The sequence below is a fragment of the Bos indicus genome, chromosome 8 (assembly GCF_029378745.1).
Source record: "Bos indicus isolate NIAB-ARS_2022 breed Sahiwal x Tharparkar chromosome 8, NIAB-ARS_B.indTharparkar_mat_pri_1.0, whole genome shotgun sequence".
Classification (NCBI taxonomy): domain Eukaryota; kingdom Metazoa; phylum Chordata; class Mammalia; order Artiodactyla; family Bovidae; genus Bos; species Bos indicus.
In genome coordinates, this window is record NC_091767.1 from 39,289,119 (window position 1) to 39,302,944 (window position 13,826).

Genomic DNA, 13,826 nt, shown 5'->3' on the forward strand with positions numbered 1-13,826 from the left:
CCTTGAACATCTGGAAGTTCATGGTTCACGTACTGTTGAAGCCTGGCTTGGAGAATTTTGAGCATTACTTTACTAGTGTGTGAGATGAGTGCAACTGTGTGGTAGTTTGAGCATTCTTTGGCATTACCTTTCTTCGGGATTTGAATGAAAACTGACCTTTTTCATTCCTGTGGCCACTGCTGAGTTTTCCAAATGTGCTGGCATATTGAGTGCAGCACTTTCACAGCATCATCTTTTAGGATTTGAAAGAACTCAAATGGAATTCCATCACCTCCACTAGTTTTGTTTGTAGTGATGCTTCCTAAGGCCCACTTGACTTCTCATTCTAGGATGTCTGGCTCTAGGTGAGTGATCACACCATCATGATTATCTGGGTTGTGAAGATCTTTTTTGCACAGTTGTTCTGTGTACTCTTGATAATAACAATAATAAGTAGTAGTTGTAGTCAGGAATGTGTTCATTCATTCAATAAATGTTTATTAAGGGTCTACTTAGCAGGCATTGTCCTAGGCACTGAATAATAAATAGGAAACAAAAATAATTCCAGTCTTTAATGAGCTTACAACTAGTATAAAAGATAATTACATGATTTAAAAAAAATTCAGCATAGTACAATAAAGAATAATTATGACATAAGTATGAATTAGGATATAAAGGAACAAGTAGTCAAATCTCAGGGAGTTTATTCACTTACTAAATATTATGATTATTGATATGATTAACATTTTACTTATTATTTGTTGACATTGCTATAATTGTTAACATTAAATTATTCCTGAGAATTTTACTATGTTTCACACTGTTCAAGGCAAAGATGCTGCCAAAGTAAACAAAATAAACAAAAATCCCTGTTGTGTAGAGCTTACATTTTTGCGAGACAGAAAACGTGAAGAAGTAAGATATATATAGTATGTCAGTCTTTAATGAAGATGTGCACACTGAAGAAGTACAAAGGAGGATGAGAATACTGAGCTCACAAATAGAACGGGAGTATAGATTTTTGTGTGGTTCGGACATATACTGGTGCTTCCCTACCGGCTCAGCCAACAGGGTAAAGAATCCTCTCGCAATGAAGGAAACGTAGGAGAAGAGGGTTCAATCCCTTGGTGAGGAAGATCCCCTGGAGGAGGGCATGACAACCCACTCCAGTACTCTTGCCTGGAGAATCCCATGGACAGAGGAGCTTGGCAGGCTACAGTTCATAGGGTCACAAAGAGTCTGAAGTGACTTAGCACGGACATAACACATATATTGCTTGAGTGGTTTTTTGTTGTTGTTTGGTTATGTTCTTTAAGAATATATATATTTTTCTCAGTATAATGAATAGTTTCCTTTCTCACAGGGTTTCCCTGGTGAAGTTCTGCTTAGGACTCATAGCCACTACAGTTTATACATGAATTGTTTCTCAAAGTAGGCAATGAAATTGTGCTAATCAAATTACATAAATCTTTTAAAAGATCTGACTGCCCGTTACTAAGTACTCATGGATACCACTGGAAAGTAGGGCAAAGCTGGGCGAACAGAAAACGGAGAAAAGTACACAGAGGCAAAAAGGAGAAGGAGTGAAAAATAACATTGTAATGGGAAGAGTTAAGAGTATCACTGATAATTGCTGGAGCCTCTGAGGCTTTAGTGGAGAAGGAAATGGCAACCCACTCCAGTGTTCTTGCCTCGAGAATCCCAGGGACGGCGGAGCCTGGTGGGCTGCCCTCTATGGGGTCGCACAGAGTCGGACACAACTGAAGCGACTTAGCAGCAGCAGCTGAGGCTTTATTTATTTATTTATTTTTATTTATTTATTTATTTTTATTTTTTTTAACCCTCCTCCCTCCTCCCTCCCCATACCATCCCTCTGGGTCGTCCCAGTGCACCAGCCCCAAGCATCCAGCATCGTGCATTGAACCTGGACTGGCATCTCGTTTCATACATGACATTTCACATGTTTCAATGCCATTCTCCCAAATCTTCCCACCCTCTCCCTCTCCCACAGAGTCCATTAAGCCAGAAGGAAAAACACCAATACAGTATACTAACGCATATATATGGAATTTAGAAAGATGGTAACGATAACCCTGTATACGAGACAGCAAAAGAGACACTGATGTATAGAACAGCTGAGGCTTTAGTATACTGAAGTTAACTATTCCTGAGACGGCCCCTGACTGCCCCCTTGTGGCTGGTGGGACACCTTCAGCGCCAACACAGTCTAAAAAAATTTCATTTAAAATGACAAGGCAACCTATATGGATTGCGCTGTACTTCCCTGCCCCTTCCCTCTTGATGTAGCAGAATACTATTTTTCTTAGAGGACAAATCCTCTACAAATTTCTGTCACACTCTCGACTAAAATTGTAGTCAGATCGATTTGAGTTGGTAATGGACATGGAAATCTGGCGTGCTGCGGTCCAAGGGGTCGCAGTCGGACACGACTGAGTGACTGAACTGAACTGAACTGAGACCTAAAGGGAGCACGCTCATGCCCTGTCATGCATCATCAATTTCTCCCAACAGGAAAAGACAATTGCCTACATCTCCAAGAAAACAGGGCGCTATTTAAAATACAGCAGAAAGAAGAAAACTTCTCTCTGGTCCACAGATCTCAGCCAATCAGAGATTAAGCAACACAGCCAATTAGAAGACTCCACACTTTGGACTCCCAGCTTCCCCAGTGGATCCTTTGGTTATCACATCCAGTCCCACCTTCCCCCTTTTCCCTACAAAAGCAAGTTCTTCTTCCTAGTTCTCTGAATTTGCATACGGTCCATGACAGTGCACATATGCTGAATTGCATTCCTCTGGCTATTTCTAAATAAATTCACCTTTGCTGATAAAATAACTGACTATTATTAATGTTGACACTATAATTTTGCAATGGACAATCCTTTACAATCCATGGCCAAAAGAACCTTTTATCTCAAATACTCTGTTTTGAAGATTGAGACTAAGGCCCATTTCTCCCCGTAAAAGTGGTAGGAATTTCCTCAGGAAGCTTTGCATCTGCCTTTAAAACGTACACACAAGTTTTAATATATCTTACACCCAACAATTCGTCAGGCCCTGAGGTACAATTAGAAGCAATGTCACAACCACTGCTTTCATGAAACCTGCAAACTAGGGAAAGAAGTTATCAAACAACTGCACAAATAAATGTGAGCAAACCTACCGAGATAAATACCATGAAGAAAAGGAAAGGTTTCTTGAAGGAGGCGACGTCCCATTAGCAAGCAGGCAAAAGAGGCGGGAAATCCATTTCACTAGAGGGAGGCTTTATCCGTTAGTCACGGCCCCATATTTCATTTGATAAATCTTCCTAGTGAGGGTAGAGAGAAAAACGAACCATTTTCAGAACTAACAGCTTGCCACCTGGGGCAGCCTGAGGGCCCTGGGAAATTCGGGAAGCTTAGGTAGCGCCTCCACAGCTGCCCTCGTCTTGACTCGAAGTTCTCGCGAGATCTGGAGACGAAGATCAGAAGGTGCGCACCTCGCCTTGAAGTTCTCGCGAGGTCCGCACGCGAAGATCAGAAGACTGTCCACGTGCACAGTCGTGCAGGACGGCAGTTAGAGCGCGCGGCGGACCTGGCTTGGGGACCCAGGGATGCCGCGGTTCCTCTATCTGTGTCTCGGGCTCCTGCTGGTTCGAGTCTCCCGTGAGCTGAACGACATTAGCAGAGCCAGGAGATTGTGCGGCCGGCATCTACTGCATGAGATAGTAAAACTCTGTGGCGATGTTAACTGGAGCCACGTTGAGAAGGAAAAGCCTTTCACACAGCTGCTTTCCCAGGCCTCAGAAAAGGTTGAAAGCTTCATTCCTGACCGGTCAGAAAGCTCCCAAACCACTTTTCCGGTCTGGAGGAGAGCAACAAACCCAGGTGAAAATCTAAACCAAAGGCATGTTTGTTCATCTTTGTACATTTCTTATTCTCGAATTCGCTCTGCCAGCCATTTAACTTCAGGAAGTGGAATTTGTGCCTAATATACATACACACGGAGAATGCAATGGCACCCCACTCCAGTACTCTTGCCTGGAAAATCCCATGGACGGAGGAGCCTGGTGGGCTGCAGTCCATGGGGTCGCGAAGAGTTGGACACAACTGAGCGACTTCACTTTCACTTTTCACTTTCATGTATTGGAGAAGGAAATGGCAACCCACTCCAGTGTTCTTGCCTGGAGAATCCTAGGGACGGGGGAGCCTGGTGGGCTGCCGTCTATGGGGTCGCACAGAGTCGGACACAACTGAAGCGACTTAGCAGCAGCAGCATACATACACAATCTCTGTGAAGCTTTTTTTTTTTTTTTTTTTAATTTCAGGGAAAGAAATGCACAAATGTAAAGTCTACAAAGTTGTATAAGTTTCCCAACTTTCCCTTCTTGCCGTGCCCTTGTCACCTGGCAAACTCTATTTTGTCCTTTAACGCCTAATTATAGGTATCACCTTCCCTGGGAACTTGTGGCTCAAACGGTAAAGAATCTCCTGCCGTGCAGGAACCACAGGTTCAATCCCTGAGTGGGGAAGATCCCCTGGAGAAGGGAGTGGCAACCCACTCCAATATTCTTGGCTGGAGAATTCCATGGACAGAGGAGCCTAGTGGGCTACAGTCCATGAGGTTGCAAAGAGTCAGATACGACTGAAGCTACTTGGCACACACACACAGGAATGTATGTTTTATATGAAATGCCCAGCAGAGGGCCAAGCATAGAGTATATGCTTAAGGTATATTGAATTTATACAAAATGCTTTTAAGCAGTCTTTAGGAAGAACATGCAGAAGGCAATGGCACCCCACTCCAGTACTCTTGCCTGGAAAATCCCATGGATGGAGGAGTCTGGTAGGCTGCAGTCCATGGGGTCGCTAAGAGTCGGACACGACTTCACTTTCACTTTCTGTTTTTACATTTTGTGGCTAATGCATTTTAGTCCCAATACATTTGCTGTTTTAAAAGAAAGTGCTCTTTATTTGTAAACAGTTGCCTAGAGTGTATAGTTTAAGTCACTGCCTTTTACAACAATTCAGTTGTTCTAATTTGGGCAAATTTTGTGAAAGTCAAGATTCTGAAATTAAAGGAAGGAGTAGACTATCATATCAAAAGAGAGACCCTAACATAGATGAGTAAAACAAACTAAAACATTGCCTAGCACTTTGTGAGCACTTACTCTTTTTTATTGTTTTGAAGTATAGTTGGTTTACAATATTAGTCTCTGTTGTACAACTGCTAATTCAAAATTTCTATAGATTATATTACATTTAAAGTTATAAAATATTAGCTGTATTGTGTATTCTTTTTTAATGAATGAATAAAACCTATAAATTATTGATGCTAGGGGAATAAAAACTTTTTTATTGAAGTATAAGTTGATTTACAACATTGTATTAGTTTCAGATGTACAGCAAAGTGACTCTGAGTCCATCCATGTTGCTGCAGATGACATCATTTCATTCTTTTTTATGGATGAGTAATATTCCATTGCATATATATATATATATATATATATATATATACATATATATACACACACACACACACACACACACACACACACCACATCTTCTTTACCCGTTTGTCTCTCAGTGGACACTTAAGTTGCTTGCATGTAAATAATGCTGCTATGAGCATTGGAGTGCATGTATATTTTCAAATTAGATTTTATTTTTTCCAGATATATACCCAGGAGTTGGATTGTTGGAACATATGGTAATTCTATTTTTAATTTTTTAAGGACCCTCTATACTGTTCTTCATAGTGGTTGCACCAACTTATATTCCTACCAACAGCATAGAAAGATTCCCTTTTCTCCACACCCTCTCCAGCATTTATTATTTGTAGACTTTTTGATGATTGACATTATGTGAGGTGATAGCTCATTGTAGTTTTGATTTCCATTTCTCTATTAGTGATGTTGAGCACATTTTCATATGCCCATTGGCCATCTGTGTATCTTCTTTGGAGAAATATTTATTTAGTTCTGCCCAATTTTTTATTATTTTTTTAATTGAGTTATATGAGCTGTTTGTGTAATTTGGAAATTAAGTCCTTGTTGGTTGCATTATTTGAAAATATTTTCTCCCATTCTGTAGGTTGTCTTTTCATTTTGTTTATGGTTTCCTTTGCTCTGCAAAAGCTTATAAGTTCAATTAGAGCTCCTTTGCTTATTTTTGGTGTTATTTCTATTGCTTTGGGAGACTGACCTAAGAAACCATTGGTATGATTTATGTCAGAATGTTTTGCCTATTGTCTCTACAAGTTTTATGGTGTTATGTCTTATATTTAAGTCTTTAAGCCATTTTTAGTTTATTTTTGTGTATAGTGTAAGAGAGTGTTACCTTCATTGATTTACATGGGGCTATCCAGTCTGCCAACACCACTTCCTGAAGAGACTATCTTTTCTCTGCTGTATATTCTTGTCTCTCCTGTTGAAGATCAGTTGACCATTGGTGTTGGGTTTATTTCTGGTCTCTCTATTCTGTTCTGTTGATCCATAAGTCTGTTTTTTGTGTCAGTACCACACTTTTTTGATAGCTATAGCTTTGTAGTATTGTCTGATGTCTGGAAGGGTTATGCCTTCAGCTTTGTTTTTTTTTCCTTTAGGATTGCTTTGTCTATTCTGGGTCTTTTGTGATTCCATATAAATTTTAGGACTATTTGTCTAGTTCTGTTAAAAATGTCATGGGTCATTTGGTAGGAATTGCATTAAATCTGTAGATTTCTTCAAACCCAAGAGCACAGCCTATCTTCTTATTGCTTTGAATCATCTTCAGTTTCCTTTATTAACGTTTTATAATTCTGAGGTTATAGGTCTTTCACCTCCTTGGTTAGGTTTATTCCTAGGTATTTTTTAAATGTGATTTTAAAGGGGATTTTTTTTTAACCTTCTGATAGTTCATTGTTAGTGTAAAGAAATGCAACAGATTTCTGTATATTAATATTGTAACCTGCTACCTTGCTGAATTTATCAGTTCTAGTAGTTTTTGTGTGGAGTCTTTAGGGTTTCTATGTAGAGTATCATGTAAAGACAGAAACAATAGAAAACATCAGACTGAATCTTGATCATTTTCTATCATCAAAACCACCTACATATAAATTCATTTTATCCTGTTCTTGTAATGAAGGAATTATCTCTCACCAAACTCTCAGTTGTACTTCAGTTTAGCTGATATTCACACTTTAATGTGTATATGAATCACCTCAGGAATGCTATTAATATACAGATTCTGATTCAGTAGGTCTGGGGTGGAGCCTGAGTTTACTTTTTACAAGCTCCCAGGTAATGCCGATTCCGTTAGTTGAATAATGCTTTCTGAGTAACAAGGGACTAGTTCAGTTTTCTGTTTCTTCTTTATTCTTTCCTCTCACAAGTGCAAGGTGGACTTCCCCTTTTCATGCTTGGTGGGCGTTCCTCTCACATCAAATGCTGTGCTCTCGTTACCTATACCATAGTCAAAATTTTACCTTCAGACATCCAAGCTTGAGTTTGTGATTAAGAATGAGTTTGGAATCCTTTTTCTTGACCAAGCAATAATAAGTCCTTGGTGACCCAGTGGCTAAGACTCCATGCTCCCAGTGCAGGGGGCCTGGGTTCGAACCCTGGTCAGGGAACTAGACCCCACATGCCACAACTAAGACCTGGCACAGCCAAATAAATAAAATATTTTAAAATCAACTTTAAAACTTGTAGCTGGTTAATCACTCCTTTATTTCATGTGTTATTCACAATACCCCAAAGGAGTAAATGTCATTAATTCAGTGAGGAGAGATCTGCAATGAAAGAAGATTTGTAGGAAATGGAAATATATCTGATCATATTTCAGGATTGTCATACACATTAAACATGTTACTATGGGGACTATATAAAGGACAGTTTGTAAAAGTGGAAATATGTGGCAATGAAACATGGTTTTTTTAAAATATATGGAAGAAGAAAATGAATTTAGGTTATCAATATGAATTTGTATTAGATTTTAAAGAATTCTTAATCTGTAAGGAAAGATAGACTGTAATCTATTAATTTCCAGTGACTAATTTATTAATAGAAGTTGAAGAGAGGCATGTATTTCCAAAAGAGAATTCCAACATAGAATATATAATTATGTCATTTCTTTTGCATGTGAATGTTGCTGAAAAGTTGATTACTTTTTATTTAGTTTATACAAGCAGAATATATTTCTATGTTAGGCCAAATCAATTATCAATAATTTTAATCTTCTGATAATTTCTTTGAGTCTGACACAAGAAATGACAGTTTGGTACACTGATATTCAAAAATGCCTTCTTCAGAGCTACTCAGACATAAGTTGAATTTCAGATTGTGCACTTCTTGTTAATGAATTCCGTATGGACCATTTTGCCACAACCTATTTCAGAGTGTGGCAGCGTGGAACTAATGTCATATTTCTAAATTCTGAGTATGGTGCTGCCTAACTCTTAGTGCTAGGTGAAATTATTGAAGTTTCATTACCAGTATTTCATAATCCATACCCCTGTTCCAGTTAGATAGGCTGTAGTCCCTTATTCCTGGTCTTCATCCATCTGTTCTTGTTTTTTACTAGTATATGAGAATTCCTATGTTCTTATATCCATGCCAAGAATTAAAATTATATAATTTTTAACATTTTCCAGTGTGATAGACATGAAATAAAATCTCATTTAACTTGTTCTGGATTTGAGTACCTCATCATATGCATATTAGCCTTTGGGGTTCCTTTTTTTTTTGAAAACTTCCTATTTTTCAGAAATTTTATTTCTATATTTTGCCCACTTTTGTCAAAGTTGTCATCTTCCAGTTAATTTGTAAGACTCATTCAAAATCTAGATACAGTAATAGTTATAGGTTTTAGATAATGCAAATATGTCATCCTATTCTGCCATCTATCAACTGGTGTTATTAGATAGTCTTAATTTTTATGCCATTAGACAATAAGTGTTTCACCTTATTGTTCGTCCTTTTGAATGTTTTGGAGGTCCTTTTTTGTTTCTCTATTTGTTTTATAGTTTTACTTTTCTTGTTAGGTCCTTAATTCTTCTGGGGCCCATTTTTGGTTCTGTTCTGGCTAGGAATACTGTCTTTTCTCAAAGTCTTACTTTTCTGTACATGAGGAAGTATTTTTCTGAATACCATCTACTGAACAGTCATTTTTCCCCCACTGATTGTAGAGCCACTTTTATTGTTTATTAAGTTTGTCTGAGATTCTTATTTAACTGGTCTTTTTGTTTGGCTTTGTATTATTACTACACTGTTTCAGCCAACTTTTTCACTCTCCTCTTTCACCTGCATCAAAAGACTCTTTAGTTCCTCTTTGGTTTCTGTCACTAGGGTGGTATGATCTGCATATCTGAGGTTATTGATATTACTCCCGGCAATCTTGATTCCAGCTTGTGATTCATCCAGTCTGGCATTTCACATGATGTACTCTACATACAAGTTAATAAGAAAGGTGACAGTATATAGCCTTGACATACTCCTTTCTCAATTTTGGACCAGTGTGTTGTTCCATGTCCAGTTCTAACTGTTGTTTCTTGACCTGCATATAGGATTTTCAGGAGACAGGAAAGGTGGTCTGGTATTCCCATCTCTTTAAGAATTTTCCACAGTTTGTTGTGATCCACACAGTCAAAGGCTTTAGCATAGTCAGTGAGGCAGAAGTAGATGCTATTCTGGAATTCTCTTGCTTTTTCTGTGATCCAGTGGATATTGGCAATTTGATCTCTGGTTCCTCTCACTTTTGTAAATCCAGCTTGTACATCTGGAAGTTCTCAGTTCATGTACTGCTGAAGCCTAACTTGAAGGATTTTGAGCATTAACTTGCTAGCATATGAAATGAGTATAGTTGTGCAGTAGTTTGAGCATTCTTTGGCATTGCCTTTCTTTGGGATTGGAATGAAAACTGACCTTTTCAGTCCTGTGACCACTGCTGAGTTTTCAAATTTGCTGGCATATTGAGTGCAACACTTTAACAGCATCATCTTTTAGATTTGAAATAGCTCAGCTGGAATTCTATCACCTCCACTAACTTTGTTAGTAGTAATGCTTCCTAAGGCCCACTTGAGTTCACACTCCAGGATGTCTGACTCCAGGTGAGTGATCACACCATCATGGTTATCCAGGTCATTAAGACCTTTTTTATGCATTTCTTGCCATCTCTTCTTAATCTTGCCTGCTTCTGTTAGGTCCTTACCATTTCTGTCCTTTATTCCCATCTTTACATGAAATGTTCCCTGATATCTCTAATTTTCTTCAAGAGATCTCTAGTCTTTCCCATTCTTCTGTTTTCCTCTATTTCTTTGCATTGTTGACTAAGAAGTCTTTCTTACCTCTCCCTGCTATTCTTTGGAACTCTGCATTCAGTTGGGTATATCTTTCCCTTTCTCCTTTCCTTTTCACTTCTCATCTTTTCCCAGATATTTGTAAGGCCTTCTCAGACAACCACTTTGCCTTCTTGCATTTCTTTTTCTTGGGGATGGTTTTGACCTGTACAATGTTATGAAGCTCCATCCATAGTTCTTCAAGCATGCTGTCTATCAGATCTAATCCCTTGAATCTATTTGTCGCTTCTACTGTATAATCATAAGAGATTTGATTTAGGTTGTACCTGAATGGCCTAGTGGTGTTTCTTACTTCCTTCAAGTCTGAATTTTGCAATTCAGCTCATGATCTGAGCCACAGTCAGCTCTAGGTCTTGTTTTTGCTGACTGTGTAGTGCTTCTCCATCTTCAGCTGCAAAGAATATAATCAATCCAATTTCGGTACTGACCATCTGGTGATGTCCATGTGTAGAGTCCTCTTTTATGTTGTTGGAAGAGGATGTTTGCAATGGCCAGTGCATTCTCTTGGCAAAACTCTGTTAGCCTTTGCCCTGCTTCATTTTGTACTCCCAAGGCCAAATTTGCCTGTTACTCCAGGTATCTCTTGACTTCCTACTTTTGCATCCCAGTGTCCTATTATGAAAGGACATCTTTTTAGGTGTGAATTCTAGAAGGTCTTGTAGGTTTTCATAGAACTGGTTGACTTCAGCTTCTTCAGCAATTGGTTGGGGCATAGACTTGGATGACTGGGATGTTGAGTGGTTTGCCTTGGAAACCAACTGAGATCATTCTGTTGTTTTTGAGATTGCAGCCAAGTACTGCATTTCAGACTCTTTTGTTCACTATGAGAGCTCCATTTCTTCTGAGGGATTCTTGCCCACAGTAGTAGATGTAATAGTTATCTGAATTAAATTCGTCCAGTCCAGTCCATTTTAACTGATTCCCAAAATGTCGATGTTCACTCTTGCCATTTCCTGTTTGACCACGTCCAATTTACCTTGATTCATGGACCTAACATCCCAGGTTCCTATGCAATATTGTTCTTTACAGTATCAGACTTTACTTTCACCATCAGACACATCCACAACTAGGTGTTGTTTCCATTTTGGCTCAGCCTTTTCATTCTTTCTGGAGTTATTTCTCCTCTCTTCTCCAGTAGCATATTGGACATTTGGGGCGGCGGAGGTGGGGGTGGGGGGGGGCAGGTCATCCTTCAGTTTCATATCTTTTTGCCTTTTCATACTGTTCATGGGGTTCTCAATGCAAGAATACTGGTTTCCCATTCCCTTCTCCAGTGGACTACATTTTGTCAGAACTCTCTACCTTGACCTGTCCGTCTTAGATGGCCCTACACAGCACGGCTCATAGTTTCATTGAGTTAGACAAGGCTGTGATCCATTTTATCATTTTGGCTAGTTTTCTGTGATTGTGGTTTTCATTCTGGTGGCTGTGGAACTGAAGATCTTGTTTCATCTGTCTGCCCTCTCATGGATGAATCTAAGAGGCTTGTGCAAGCTTTCTGATGGGAGGGACTGCTGTGGGGAAAACTGGGTCTTGCTCTGGTGGGCAGGGCCATCCTCAATAAATCTTTAGTCCAATTTTCTGCTGATTGGTGGGGCTATGCTCCCTCCTTGTAGTTTGGCCTGAAGCTCCCAGTCCTGGAGTCTGCAGGCTCTATGGTAGGGCTATAGGCTCTATAGTAGGGCTAATGGTGACCTGCTGCAATAGGACTTATGAGCATGCTGTGCCTCCCAGGACTACTGCTGCCAGTGGCCCCTGGCCCTGCAGAAGGCCACTGTCGACCCTTGTCTCCACCAGAGACTCCCAAACATTCACAGGCAAGTCCTGCTCATGTCTCTTGTGGGGCCACTGCTCCTTTCTCCTGGGTCCTGGTGCACACAAGGTTTTTTTTGTGCCCTCCAAGAGTCTCTGTTTCCCCAGTTTAGTCGAAGTTCTATAATCAAATCCCACAGACCTTAAAAGTCAGATTTGCTAGGATTCTCAGTCCCTTTGCCAGATCCCCAGGTTGGGAAGTCTGATGTGGGGCCTAGAACCTTGGCATCAGTGTGAGAACTTCTTTGGTACAGTTGTTCTCCAGTTTGTGGGTCACCCACCTGGAGGTTCTATGGTAGGGCTAATGGTGACCTCCTCCAGGAGGACTTAGGTCACACACTGTGCCTCCCAGGACTGCTGCTGCCAGGGCCCGTCCCTGCAGCCGGCCATTGCTGACCCACGTCTTTGCAGGAGACCTTCAAACCCACACAGGCAGCTCTGGCTCAGTCTCTTGTGGGGGTCATTGCTCCTTTCCCCTCTTTTCTATTTATACTTAACTCTCTTTGTGATCTGATCCAGTCTTATGGCTCAAAAAATTATCTATATACCTGACTCATAAATTTCTTCAAGCAAAATTTTTTCTTCCATTCTGATTAATCCCATGGGATTTTCCAGGCAAGAGTACTGGAGTGGGTTGCCATTTCCTTCTACAGGGGATCTTCCCAACCCAGGAATAGAACCCAGGTCTCCTGCATTGCAGGCAGATGCTTTACCATCTGAGCCACCAGGGAAACCCAGTTTCAACAAGAGGAAATCTTATTGAGCAAACTTATTTTTCACAGGGCATGGATTGTGGGCCACTGTGGTAGATGGTTTCTTTGGGGTCAGTTGCCAACCTCCTGTCTGTTTCTTTGGGGTCAGGTGCCAACCTCCTGTCTTTGAACTGCAGATTTAGGATGCAGTCACATGGTTCAGAACATGACTCAACAGCAGTGGCTAGAGGCAATATATCCCTCAAAAGGAACTGTAGATGGGCAAGGGCAATGATGGAAATTCAACAAGCCTCCAATTAATTACCTTCTGGTGTTATTTTAATTTCTTATAAGTAATACTGAGTAAGAGCAGTGTAACATTAACAATTCACTGAGCATATCACACTTCTCCATTTCTTTATATTTCAACAGAATGGCTTCTACTAATCACTTAGTTATAAAATATGCATAAAAAAACAAGTAACTCAATTACAAATGGGCAAAAATTTGAATATACATTTCTACAAGGAGGATATACAATAAGGACATGAAAAATACTCAACATCATTAGTTGCAAGGTCATTACAAATCAAAATGATAATGGGATTCCACTTCACATCCATTAGGATGGCTACCATCAAAAAATGGAAAACATAAAATGTTGGCCAAGATGTATAGCAACTGGAAGCCTAGTATACCAGTGGTGGGATTGTAAAATGGTGTAGCCACTGTGGAAAACTGGCAGTTCCTAAAAAAAGGTAAACAAATTTACCATACAATCCAGCAGTTCTACTCCTAGGTATATACCCAAGAGAACTGAAAATGTGTTCACACAAAAACGTATGTGGATGTTCTGAGCAGTGTTATTCTTAATAGTTAAAAAGTAGAAAGAACCCACATATTTATCAACTGGGTAAATAAAATGTGATATATCCATACAATGGAAAATTATTCATCCATAAAAAGAATAAAGTACTGGCAGACATGCTGCAACAGGATTGAACC

General features: G+C 39.7%; 1 protein-coding gene across 1 annotated transcript in view; it reads left to right on the forward strand.

Moving 5' to 3' along the window:
• LOC109562903 (insulin-like peptide INSL6) overlaps positions 1 to 13,826 on the forward strand; it is a 73,906-nt gene that overhangs the window by 59,185 nt on the left and 895 nt on the right. The window contains exon 4 of the mRNA XM_070794582.1: positions 2,512 to 3,869. Coding sequence (XP_070650683.1) covers positions 3,596 to 3,869 — 274 coding nt within the window. The 5' untranslated portion in view covers positions 2,512 to 3,595. The remainder of the gene's footprint in view (positions 1 to 2,511; positions 3,870 to 13,826) is intronic.